Source organism: Vipera ursinii, assembly GCF_947247035.1.
Source record: "Vipera ursinii genome assembly, chromosome: Z".
NCBI classification, from domain to species: Eukaryota; Metazoa; Chordata; class Lepidosauria; order Squamata; family Viperidae; genus Vipera; species Vipera ursinii.
In genome coordinates, this window is record NC_139517.1 from 38,469,674 (window position 1) to 38,483,777 (window position 14,104).

The following is a 14,104-nucleotide window of genomic DNA, read 5'->3' on the forward strand; positions in this document are numbered from 1 at the left end:
AAAAAAAATTAAAGAATTATAGGGTTTGAGCAGCTAACAGTCAATTTCTGAAGAACCAAAACAGAACATTGGATCTTGACTTGGATCTTGAATTTGTTGCTTCAAATTATTCACTGTCTTGAAGATTTATAATGTTTGCATGATATAATACTGACAAATGTACTTTAGCTTCCTGAAATTATATACAGAGAAACTCACTGGCAAAAGCTATAGGACAAAAATATTGTTTTAAGTAGTCGAGGTGTTTTCTCTTCAAGTGTAATTTTCAGTTACTTGCACCCATTTTTTCATATTTCTCATTTTTTCTTTTTGTCAATACAGCTTTTGTCAAGATCTCATGGAAATAGCTATTTGGATTTTGAAAAATAATCATAGTATCTTATGTTGTCTTGACTGTATCTTTAACTGAAATATGTAAGATTCAGACCAAACACTTAAAACCAGAAATACTTAAAATTGATGAGGGGGGAACTGCATGTGACCCATTTTTGCAGACTCATGAAATCATACAAGCAAAAATTTGTGGCAAACTGTCAAACAATAAGGAGACAAATTCTCATCCTTTTTCAGTGAAAACAAAAAACCCTATTCTGTAGTCAGTATAATCTCAAGCACTAGTGTATTTTTTTGGTTTAGATTTAGTATATTATGCAAATCCTGATATTACAGTTTAAAACATTTTTCTAAGTAGAATATACCTAGAAAGATTTTCTTTAAAGTGAGCAAATTATTTTAAAAGTCCTGCTACAATTATTAACTCCCTTTTAAAAAGGCTCTACCGTCCTTGTGTGCTAAATAGTCCTTCATTCTTACTCTAGAGCAGGGTACCACCTGTGGTACATTGGCACCTGGCAGGTGGTACGCAATCATCCTAGAAAAGTAGCGGGGGAGGGGAATGGCAGCACCGCATAAGCCTGAGCAAGAGATGGCTGGAGCTGCAGGGCTGTCAGGGCTCAGTGGAAGCGCCAGGATCAGTGCCAGGCTCCAGCTGGAGCTTGACGCTGATCCTGGTGCTTCTGAGCCCAGAAGCGCTGATTGGCAGGAATGTTGCAGCATCTCCAGGGTCTTATGATTTACATTCAGATGCTTGGCAACTGATTCATATTTATGACAGTCACAGTGTCCCAGGATCATGTCAAGTGACCAAAACCGGCTGCAACCACCCAGCAGAGGGGGAGGAACCAAACACACCCTACCCCACCCCCGCAGCCAATTCTCAACAGAAATGCTCACAACAATGAAAACCTCGGACAGGAGGAAGAGCGCCGTCGGGTGGGTGGGTGTCTTGCTCTGCTGTGGCTTGGGGGGCACTTTTTTCAGTGCCATTGTAACTTTGAACAGTCACTAAGCAAACTGTTGTAAGTCAAGGACTACCTGTACTTTATCACTTTTTTCCTTTTTTTTGGTCATCACGTTTTTGACACCTTGCTAGGAGACGTGGTAGTCGGATATTGCCATATCCTAAAAGTGGTACAATGGGTGAAAAGGTTAAAAAGCCCTGCTCTAGAGATATGGTGTCTGCTATGGTTTGGTATTAATATATTTCAGTTGGTTTAGACAACACTTTTGGTTATAAATTTTAAAGATGTTCTCACTATCATAGTGTCATAACTTGCAATGCTTGTCACTACATCCATTCATTTTAGTATAGGACTCTTTATTATAACTTGTTTCCACTGCATACAATCAAAAGCAATTGCAGCTAATTGCCAGTTTCTGCTATATTCTTTCCTATTAAGGTTTAGTGTATAATGTCTCTACAACTTGGTAACTGAGATAATATAATCCTAGACACCCTATTTAAACATCCTTCTTGATATTTGGGTTCTGTGAAATTAGTTATGCTAGCTCCTTACAATTGACACAAATCTTTTCATATCCCTCCGTAATCGCTTGGAATTTAAAAGGTGGTAAAGTCAGTTACTGCTGAGTTCTAGAATATTTTTATATTAACATTGTTATAATGACTTTGTTGGGGGTAGTAAGCTCATTACAGTAAAGATAAACCTCTTTTTTGTGCAGAAATGAGCAAATTGTTTTCTCTACCTGAATGCTGTCTTGTGTAGTTTCAGTGAGAAAAGTGGCTTTGGCTACAATAAAACAAGTAGGACAGAGTGTAACTCATTAACTACAACCTCACACATATAAATTCTCATCGTGCTCTTCCCTAAAACATTAAACAAGGTGGACAAAAGGAGTAAAATAGTAAGCCAAAGTAATTGGAGCATGAGATTAAACAAGCAAAGGAAAGGTAGCTAAACTTAGTTTACATCAATGTAAGTTTATTATAACACTCTTTACTTTTCTCACAAATCCTCCTTGCTTCTACCATGTATCTATACTGCTCAATGCATTTATTTTCTTTGTTTAAATTTCTTACTTCTCCTTTTTTGAGGATCTCGTCAGCCTCATTTAATCATGACTTTGTTGGTCTTCCCATTTTTTTTAAGCCAGTCCCTTCTTAAATTTGTTTTGCGGTTAGATTCTCCTTTATCCTCTTTGTATGATCACACTATCTCAATATAGTTCTTTCACACACTGCACGTTCCCTTTGATATTCAATCCATTCAGTTTGATCCCATCTCTTCTTGTTTTAGTGCATACACTCAAATAATTGGTTCTCTTGCATTCAACTTACATTTTATATTTCTGCTTACATACCCAACAGTAACTTCTGTCTAACAAAGCACACTCTTATACATAGCCATCTTTATTTCTTTCAAGAAAGATTCATCAAAGAGGAACCACTGTAGGTTAGAGTTCCTGCTTCTTACTCTCAGAGAAGAAGAGCCAGTAAAATGCATGGCTAATGTTATTGAAAACCACTAAGAGACCAAGCAGCACCAGGAGGGTCACACTCTAGAGCAGACATGTCAAACTCGTGACGTCACGTGATGTTGCGAGACGTATTGGGACTGTTTTGCCATTGCTGGCAATGGGGTGGGCCGGATGATGTGTCCGGCTCGCAGGCCAGCAGTTTGACACCTCTGCTCTAGAAGCTATCTGTTCATAAGGAGTGCTGTCCAGACTGGAAATACCACTGAAATGGATCTAGATAATCTGTTTTCTTCAGAGTTGCTCTGGAGTTGCTGCCCCATCATTTTCTCAACAGTTCCCCCCACCCCAAAGTTCAATGTCTGATTGGTGTCTAATAAGGCTCATGTCACTAGGGACTTGGTCCTGAATGAAAAGCTGACCTAGTGTGTATTATTGAGACCTAGTTGAGTACCCATTTTAAAATAAAAACTAAAGCTTACAAAATAAAGAAAAAACAGAACTAAATAATATGATTAGTTTCAGATGGCTTTACAAACAATAAAGCAAAATTTGGTTATATTCAAAAAAACCAAATCTATATCACTTGGCTAATAAATGAAATGGATTGTATTTTCACCATAAGGACACAATTTTAATAAGTTATATTCCTAAATTTTATTTCAAAAATGACTGTTGGAAGTGCATTAAAATATGCTAGAATTAGTGCTCCTCTAAATTTAAGAATGTGTATTAGTTTAAATAGATTGCTAGTCTGAAAAAAGGGAGACTAGCTACTCCTTTTTTTGACTGGCTACTTTGACTAGCTTCTCAAAAAAAAACCCTCTAGGATGGGTAATAGATACTTACTATATTGATTTTGTGCAACCTGACTAACATTGATATGCTAGCATGGAGACATATATTTGTTTTTCCTCCATTAAAGTTTATATTTAATATATTCTGCTTGCAAAATAAGATTAGAGTATGAAGCAGTCTTGGTCTGGCGTCGTCCTTCAGGCTTTGTCCTTTTCGAATCCTTTATCAAATACAATGCCATGGTCAAGTTGAGCCTGCTCGTTCTTGGAAATGTTTTGAATAGTCAAGTACAGGACTGTGCCAAGTGTGTGAAATACACATATACCTGCTACACAATTTTCTGCTTACAGTTTCAGTTAATTAAAGAATAGATTATTATTTTTAATTAGTAGCAGAGCATTATTAATAATATGTTTTAATAGGTTGGTGGTCTTACAGTTGCAAGAAAAAGTATGTGAACCCTTTGGGATTACGTGGACTTTTGCATGAATTGGCCATAAAATGCGCTCTAAACGTCATGTAAGTCACAACAATAGAAAAACACAGTCTGCTTAAAATAATACTACACAAACATTAGCTGTTGTCATGTTTTAATTGAACATAAGATGGAAACATTCACAGTGCAGGGTGGAAAAAGCATGTGAACCTTTGGACTTAATAACTGGTTGACCCTCCTTTGGCAGCAATAACCTCAACCAAACGTTTTCTGTAGTTGCAGATCAGACCTGCACAACGATCTGGAGTAATTTTGGACCACTCCTCTTCACAAAACTGTTTCAGTGTAGCAATATTCTTGGGATGTCTGGTGTGAATCACTCTCTTAAGGTTGTGCCACAGCATTTCAATCGGGTTGAGGTCAGGACTCTGACTGGGCCACTCCAGAAGGCGTATTCTGTTCTGTTGAAGCCATTGTTTTGTTGAATTACTTGTATGCTTTGAGTCATTGTCCTGTTGCATCACCCATCCTCTGCGGAGCTTCAGTTGGCGGACAGATGGTCGTACGTTTTCCTGCAAAATGTCCTGATAAACTCTGGAATTCATTTTCCCATCAATGACAACAATCCGTCCAGGCCCTGAGGCAGCAAAGCAGCCCCAAACCATGATGCTCCCTCTGCCATGTTTTACAGTGGGGATGAGGTTTTGATGTTGGTGTGCTGTGCCTTTTTTTTTCCACACATAGTGTTGTGTGTTTTTCCCAAACAACTCAATTTTGGTTTCATCTGTCCACAGTATATTTTGCCAGTAGTGCTGTGGAACATCCAGGTGCTCTTTTGCTAACTTCAAACGTGCTGCAATATTTTTTTCGGACAGCAATGGCTTCCTCCGTGGTGTCTTCCCATGTACTCGATTCTTGTTTAATGTTTTCCTTATTGTAGATGTGTCAACAAAAATGTTAGCATGTGCCAGAGATTTCTGAAGGTCTTTAGCTGACACTCTAGGATTCTTCTTTACCTCATTAAGCATTATGCACTGTTCTCTTGCAGTCATTTTTACAGGACGACCACGCCTAGGGAGAGTAGCAACAGTGCTAAACTTTCTCCATTTGTAGACAGTCTGTCTTACCGTGGACACATGAACATCAAGGCTTTTGGAGATACTTTTGTAACCCTTTCCAGCTTCATGCAAGTCAACAATTCTTGATCGTAGGTCTTCTGAGAGCTCTTTTCTGCGAGGCATGGTTCACATCAGACAGTGCTTCTTAAGACCAGTAAACCCAAAACAGGTGTGTGTTTTTAAAGGGCAGGACGGCTGTCAGCAACACATCCAATATCATCACACTGATTGGAGTCAAGGTTGGCTCACTCCTGGCTCCAATTAGCTCTTGAAGAAGTCATTAGGCTAGGGGTTCACATACTTTTTCCACCCAGCACTGTGAATGTTTCCATCTTATGTTCAATTAAAACATGACAACAGCTAATGTTTGTGTAGTATTATTTTAAGCAGACTTATGTTTTTCTATTGTTACGACTTACATGACGTTTAGAGCGCATTTCATGGCCAATTCATGTAAAACTCCACGTAATCCCAAAGGGTTCACATACTTTTTCTTGCAACTGTAGGAAATTAATAAGTTGTAGAATTGGGCAATTGTAAATCCAATCCAGTCTCCAGAGTTGTTGTGTGGGAAAAATAGAAGGGAGCATTACATACAGCACCTTGAGTTGCCCAAAATAAAGTTAGAGTGTACATCTAATAAAAAATATAAGTGTCAATGAGTTTATTTTATACTTCCCTCTGACTTTTTCTAACCTTAGCTGAGTTTCTAATCCAGCAGACTATAGTTCCAAGGAAGTTACGGAAATGAGGATCTGTTATCATATCAGATTTATCGGTTCCTGTTTCTTAGGGTTTTTGATACAATATAACCTACAAAGGAATGAGTTTCGTATTGATAGAATTCGACAGACTAAAATTTATTAGTCTAGAGATGGTATTTCCAAGAGTTTATAATCATTATAATCTACATTAAGTGAAGTGTAGAAGAGAAAACTAGGAAATAGAAATTGCTGAACAGGAAAAGTAACTTTATGTATATGATTTATCAGTTGCAGAGAACATTAATGCTTATACCACAGAAATTGTGGGTGGCATATACATTGAATATTAAAAATTAAATAAATTGAGGGTTTCATCTATATTTTTATATTTCAGTAGTATCATTTAGTAAGATAATGTGTTGGCAGAATTAATTCTTCACTGTTACAAACAGAAATTAAAAATTGGTTATTCCCTTTGTTCATATTGAGTTTCTAATATCAAAACAATGAATGAAGTAATTCTTCCATGTTCATTTTTAGCACTGCCCAATTTTTATGTTCATTATGAGTTTCAGCGAATTAAATCTTTTGTTTTAAGTTTTTAAATTCTGGTGCAGACGTTAACTGAACTGATTGCTAGGCATGAAATGGTGCATTTCCTCTATTCCTTTGTTTCCTTACACCATTTCTGAATTTACATCACAGTGGAATAATTTTGTTTAAATGGAAACATTCCTTTCAGAGTTGTTTTTCAATTTTTCAAATTGTATTTCAGTTTTATGTGAAGTATGTGGAGGGAACATCCAGCAATACCTGCCTGCTGGGAAGGGAAATTTCTGATAGTCCCTGCAAGATTCCTACAGGGAAACTCAATGGGAAAAGCCAGCAGGAAGTCAATCCTGCTTCCTTGGTCATTCTGTTTCTCTGTTTAGGTATTGAAATATTTTTGAATTGATGACCTAACATGGCACGGGTTGTTCAGTTTCTGATAAAAATAACAGCTTGTGTGTAGATATGTTGGAGATTGTGCAGAAAATGTTTGAAGGAATTTATTTTGACAGTGAAAGTTAACCTTGTAAATATAAGTTATGATATATAATTGGTTTCATAAAGCTAAAAGCAGATATGCTATAGAAAAATGTCTGATATTTTGTTTAAAGTGTCTTGTTATGTCTAGAATTAAGAGAAAAGGATATAAAAAGGTTTTGGGGTTTGGTTTTGTTCTGTTCGTTTCTCTTTTTGCTTTAAAGGGACCTCATCTTAAAACAAAGGCAACAACATTGCAAACTGTGTACCTCATATACCAGACATAATGCCTGGTAGCATTGATTACAACTAGGACCTACTTTTTTGTTTACGGCAGATGGAATTTTTTTTTAAAAAAAACTAAGAGGATTGTCTTGGCTTTCTTCCAGCCAATCAAAGAAGCCAGCAATCAATTATGAAAGACAGTAGCAGTATTCAGTATCTGGCATTCACTGTTAAAGAGTGACTCATTTTGCTTTATGTTGACCAGCATAATAGTTAAGATCTTAATGAAGATAAATTTCCAATAAAGCCCATAAAGGCTAATATTCAATCAAGTAACAATTCCACATAGATATCATTGGTCATTTGAGCCGTCTCCTGCAGCTCCCAATCACCCGGTGCACGCGCACCTCTTCGAACGGGCAGTGGTGCGCACGCACCTCTCCAAACCTTTGGAGAGGTGCGCGCACACCTCCGCCCGAACAGGCAGTGGTGCCGCTTGTTGGGAAAGCTGCAGCGGCCCGTTTGCACAGCTGCCGCCCGTTGGGAGACCTGCCGCATTCGTCCATGTTTGACAAGCGCGGCAGGTCTCCGAACGGTGGTGGTTTGGAGAGCTGCGCGCGCACCTCTCCAAACCGCCGCCGTCCCGTACGGAGGTCTGCCACGCTCGTCAAACATGAACGAACGGGGCAGGTCTCCCAACGGGCGGCAGCGGTGGTTTGGAGAGTGCATGTGCACCTCTCCAAACCGCCGCTGTCCCGTTTGCGCAGCTGCCGCGTTTGTCCATGTTTGATGAGCGCGGCAGGTCTCCGAATGGGACGGCGGCGGTTTGGAGAGGTGCACGTGCACCTCTCCAAATGGAGAGTGGCGCCTCCCGTTTAGAGAGGTGCGCGCGCACCTCTGAACGGGCAGAGGTGCGTGCGCACCTCTCCAAACCTTTGGAGGGCTGCGTGCGCACCTCCGCCCGTTCAGAGAGGTGCGCGTGCACCTCTCCAAACCTTTGGAGAGCTGCTTGTGCACCTCCGCCCGAACAGACAATGGCGCCACGTTTGGAAAGCTGCCAGATCCCCCGCAACCTCCAGGTAAAAATCCTCCATTTTCCCTCTCACAGCCCTCCCTTAAAAATTCCATTCCCGGCGAGGCCCCGGGCTTTTAAAAGCCATCGGGGCCCGGCCGCTGTAGGCGAGGACCAGCTTCCTGGCTCGCTCCCTCTCTTTTCCACAGGCATTATTTGCTCGAAAGTGTTTGTTTATTGCTCAAATGATGTTTCTAATTAGCGCTTCGGACCTGGTCCCTCTATTTTTGAGGGAGGGGAGAGGGAGGAGAAACTTATTGTAAAAAAAAAAATAGAGGGAAACGACTCCGCTGGAAGCAATTCCTGCTTTACAAAAGCCACTAGTGCCGAGAACTCCGGGCGGAGGTGCGCGCACACCATCGCCGCGCAGGTGCCTCCCATGTTTTTTGAGCATGCACAAAAAGTTTTTTGAGCATGCGCATGTGTGGACGCACGCGCGCGCACTTTTTGCGGCTCCCACTTTTTTGTTTGTGTGATGGAACTGATTCTGAGTGGCTCTTTTCCTTTTTCCGGTTGCTGACCCCGGTCTAGTCTCTTCTTAAAAATGTCTAGTGTTGGAGCATTCACAGCTTCTGGAGGAGGTTCTTCCACTGATTAGTTGTTCTGTCAGGAAATTTCTTCTTGGTTCTAGGTTGCATTTCTCCTTTATTAGTTTCCGTCCATTGCTTCTTCTCCTGCCTTCACGTGCTTTGGAGAATAGCTTGACTCCCTCTTCTTTGTGGCAATCCCTGAGATATTGGAACACTTCTATTATATCACTCCTCATCCATCTCTTCATTAAACTAGACATACCCAATTCCAGCAACTGTTCTTTATATGTTTTAGCCTCCGGTCTCCTAATCATCTTTGTTACTCTTCTCTGTACTCTTTATACTCAACATCTTTTTTACATCGTGTTGATCAAAACTGGATGCATTATTCCAAGTGTGGCGTTACCAAGGCATTGTAAAATGGTATTAACACTTCACGTGATCTTGATTCTATCCCATGCATTATCTATGTATGATAATGCATACATTTCAAGAATTAAGTAAAAAAAGCAGGACACAAAATGGACAATACTGACAGCTGTCATGATCAAATTCATTTGATCCAAAATAAATTGTTACTTTGTTGTATTGGTTGTAAGTAGGAAATTTGAATCCATTTAATAAAATGGGAGGCCATACCTAGACAAAACGTCTTTTGAAATTTAATCTGAACTTTGCAAAAAGTTTTTTTTGAACATCCACAGGTAATTAATACAATAGAATTCAATCTCTATTGAGACATATCTGTAATGTCTAATAATGAACATAAATTTCAAATGTCTGATTTTGAGATGGGGAAATTAGACTCTTCATCAAGAGTCTTAAAATCCCTTAGAATCACCAAGCCAAAAAGTGGTTAATATGTAGGTGTCTATATTGTTGTGATCTGTTTTAAGAACTTTTAACCTGGTTTTAAAATAATATTATATAAATGTTATAAAATGATAAAGGCAATCTACCACATTTAAATGACTAATTATACATTTCTAACAACATTGGAGCCAATAAATCTATAAGAAATGTATACCACTTGGCTAGAAAACCATTTGGCTTAGAGGGTTTTTTTCATCAATTGGTCTTCAATATATTTTGTGATTTCAAAGGTTCTTTTCAAGACATTTTTGCAGTAATTTAATGCCACACTCATTCAAAAAACTATCCATTGCATCCAATTCATCCAGCATTATCTAAATTATAATAATGAATAGATTTTGTATGTTAGTTTCAATCCTTAATTTGTTAATATTTCAGAATTATATTATTTCATTAATTTCAAATGATACGCTAATATTTCTCCTGTATTTACACCAAATTCCCAGTGTTTTAGCTTTGATCTGTTCAAAGAGAGTTCAAATTGGTCAAAATTAAATATTCAACAACAGCTAATAAAATGAATATCTACTCTGAATTTGGGCCATAAAGACAAGCTGAGAATTCTACTGGTTCACCAGCCATCTTATTACCAAACTTGTAGATTTGATTGTTGCTCTGCTGATTTAAACCTCCTGTCATTTGATATCAGGACAATTCAACGTGATCTGAGGCCTAACAAACATATGGATGGACTTTGGACCTTGCTTTTGATTGGTTGCTATCTAATTAACATTACCATCAAAACTTTGCCAAGATCAGTTCATTTCCTAGTTTGAATGTGATTGACTGTTATACTGAAATTCCGTAGAGCAAGTCTGCCTCAGGCTTCTGATGAGTATTTGGGGGATTTCTTGATGATCTTAATAGATTAATCTATTGAGGACCTGGTTTAACATAACAGAATAACAGACTTGGAAGGGACCTTGTAAGTCTTCTAGTCCAACCCTCTACCCATGCAGGAGACCCTATACCTGCAGGAGATGAATTGACATCCTTCCTATGTGAGATTAACTTCAGTTCTTGTGACTTTTCAGAAAGCCCTTAAAACTTGCCTTTTTCAACAAGTCTGGAAAACTTCTGATAACCGGGAGCCTGCATGTTGGCTGAATTATATATAAAACATCTTCCTTCTCATGATCTTGTTTTATTTAAGTTCATTGTTGTTAAATAGTTCTATGAATGCCAGTTTTATTATACACCAAAGTTACTTCATGAACAGCATATAAATTTGACAAATAAGTGACGCCTAGCTCGTCAGTGAAGAAAGTAAAAAAATGTATCTGATCCAACACAAGTGTGTTCTTGTATTCAGGACTACTGTCTTATGAACACAGGTTGTTGGGATTGGGGCACTATATTGTGGTTCTGCTCCTTCCCTAGTTGAGAGTTCCATTCGGTGGTGATGGGGAGCAGAGATCAGCTGGATGGCTACTTTTCTTGTAGGGAGCCACAGGAATTGGTTTTTTAAAACTTTCCTGTTTAACATTTGCACAAACCATTGAGAATGGTCATTGAAAGATTTGAGATTTGATTTCATCAATAAATTGATGATACCCCCAGCTTTACATTACTGTCCTGGACCAGATCTATTTTGTTTGATTACTGTTTGGTTTAGTTAATCTTACTTTATGTTTCCATTACTTTATAGACCTACTGTATCTTTTATATCTATTGTTGTAATATATATTGAGTTTGTATATTTAATCTTGTAAGCTGCTGAGAGTCCTTAGACATTCGGCAGTCTATAAATACGGTAAATACTAAATAAATATGGTTGCAGATGTTTCCAAGTCCCAAATGGATTGCAATTCTGCTCTGATTGTATATTGAGTTATGTTCACCTAATAATATCCAACCCCTTCATGGATTACTGCCTTGTCGTGGCGAAGGGGCTTGCGTAATTCAATGAAGCTATGAGCTATGCCGTGCAGGGCCACCCAAGACGGAAAGGTCAAAGCAGAGAGTTCTGACAAAACGTGATCCACTGGAGAAGGAAATGGCAAACCACTCCAGTATCTTTGCCATGAAAACCCTATGGACAGTACCAAAAGGCAAAATGATATGACGCTGGAAGATGAGCCCCTCAGGTCGGAAGGCATCCAATAAGCTACTGGGGAAGAGCAGAGGACTAGTACTAGTAGCGCCAGAAAGAATGAAGCGACTGGGCCAAAGCCGAAAGGACGCTTAGCTGTGGATATGTCTGGTGGTGAAAGGAAAGTCCGATGCTGTAAAGATTCTTTCTCCATAGGAACCTGGAATGTAAGATCCATGAATCAAGGAAAGCTGGACGTGGTCAAACAAGAGATGACAAGACTAAACATCGACATCTTAGGTATCAGCGAACTAAAATGGACAGGAATGGGTGAATTCAGATGACCATCAGGTATACTACTGCGGGCAAGAATCCCTCAGAAGAAATGGAGTAGCCTTCATAGTCAATACAAAAGTAGGAAAAGCAATACTGGGATACAACCCTCAAAATGACAGAATGATCTCAGTTCGAATCCAAGGCAAACCATTCAATATCACAGTAGTCCAAGTCTATGCCCCAACCACCGGTGCTGAAGAGGATGAAATTGACCGGTTCTATGAAGCCCTACAGCACCTTATAGAACTAACACCCAAAAATGATGTCCTTATCATCATGGGAGATTGGAATGCTAAAGTAGGAAGCCAAAAGATAATTGGAATAACAGGCAAGTTTGGCCTTGGAGTACAAAATGAAGCAGGGCACAGGCTGATAGAATTTTGTCAAGAGAATACGATGGTCATAGCAAACACTCTTTTCCAACAACCCAAGAGACGGCTTTACACATGGACATCACCAGACGGTCAACACAGAAATCAGATTGACTATATGCTCTGCAGCCAAAGATGGAGAAGCTCTATACAGTCAGTAAAAACAAGACCAGGAGCTGACTGTGGCTCAGACCATGAGCTTCTTGTTGCAAAGTTTAGGCTTAAATTAAAGAAAGTAGGGAAAAGCGCTAGGCCAGTCAGGTATGAATTAAATCATATCCCTGTTGAATATACAGTAGAGGTGACAAATAGATTTAAGGAATTAGATCTGATAGACAGAGTGCCTGAAGAACTATGGACAGAGGTTCGCAACATTGTACAACAGGTAGCAACCAAAACCATCCCAAAGAAAAAGAAATGCAAGAAAGCAAAATGGCTGTCTGAGGAAACTGCAAATAGCTGAGGAAAGGAGGGAAGCGAAAGGCAAGGGAGAAAAAGAAAGATATGCCCAATTAAATGCAGAGTTCCAAAGAATAGCTAGAAGAGATAAGAATGCCTTCTTAAATGAACAATGCAAAGAAATAGAAAAAAACAATAGAATAGGGAGGACCAGAGATCTTTTCAAGAAAATTGGAGAGATGAAGGGAACGTTTCATGCAAAAATGGGCATGATAAAGGACCAAAATGGCAGGGACCTAACAGAGGCAGAAGAGATTAAGAAGAGGTGGCAAAATTACACAGAAGAACTATACAAGAATGAGCTTAATGTCCCTGATTATCACAATGAGGTGGTCACTGACCTCGAGCCAGACATCCTAGAATGTGAAGTGAAGTGGGCCTTAGAAAAGCTGAGCAACAACAAAGCTAGTGGAGGTGACAGTATTCCAGCTGAGCTATTCAAAATCTTAAAAGACGATGCAGTAAAAGTGCTACACTCAATTTGCCTGCAAATTTGGAAAACTCAACAGTGGCCACAGGATTGGAAAAGATCAGTTTACATTCCAATTCCAAAGAAAGGCAGTGCCAAAGAATGTTCCAACTATCGCACCATTGCACTCATTTCTCATGCTAGTAAAGTTATGCTTAAAATTCTACAAGCTAGATTCCAGCAGTATGTGGATCGAGAACTACCAGAAGTACAGGCAGGATTTCGAAGAGGCAGAGGAACTAGAGATCAAATTGCTAACATACGCTGGATCATGGAGAAAGCTAGAGAGTTCCAGAAAAACATCTACTTCTGCTTCATTGACTATGCTAAAGCCTCTGATTGTGTGGATCATAACAAACTCTGGCAAGTCTTTAAAGAGATGGGCATACCAGACCATCTTATTTGTCTCTTGAGAAACCTATATGCAGGCCAAGAAGCAACAGTGAGAACTGGACATGGAACCACTGATTGGTTCAAAATTGGGAAAGGAGTCCGCCAGGGCTGTATACTGTCGCCTTGCCTATTTAACTTATATGCAGAGCACATCATTAGAAAGGCAGGGCTAGATGAATAAAAAGTTGGAATTAAGATTGCCGGAAGAAACATCAACAACCTAAGATATGCAGATGATACCACTCTAATGGCAGAAAGTGAAGAGGAACTAAAGAGCCTCTTGTTGCGGGTGAAGAAGGAGAGTGCAAAACTTGGGTTGAAACTAAACATTAAGAAAACCAAGATCATGGCATCTGGCCCTCTCAATTCCTGGCAAATAGATGGGGAAGAAATGGAGGTAGTGACAGATTTTATTTTCCTGGGCTCCAAGATCACTGCAGATGGGGACTGTAGCCAAGAAATTAAAAGACGCTTGCTCCTGGGGAGG

The 14,104-nt window shown here is 39.3% G+C and overlaps 1 protein-coding gene across 14 annotated transcripts in view; it reads left to right on the forward strand.

Moving 5' to 3' along the window:
- FBXL20 (F-box and leucine rich repeat protein 20) overlaps positions 1-14,104 on the forward strand; it is a 106,588-nt gene that overhangs the window by 5,689 nt on the left and 86,795 nt on the right. For 8 of the 14 annotated variants that reach the window (XR_014494357.1, XR_014494358.1, XM_083379306.1 and 5 more), the window contains exon 1: positions 1,115-1,276. The exons of 5 other annotated variants lie outside the window; for them this stretch is intronic. Coding sequence is in view for 7 of the 9 variants with exons in the window: in XM_083379306.1 (XP_083235432.1) it covers positions 1,133-1,276 (144 nt within the window). In the remaining 2 variants the exon portion in view is untranslated. Of the gene's footprint in view, positions 1-1,114; positions 1,277-14,104 lie in introns of those variants that run through there. One more of the 14 variants, XM_083379308.1, reaches the window with a different exon arrangement.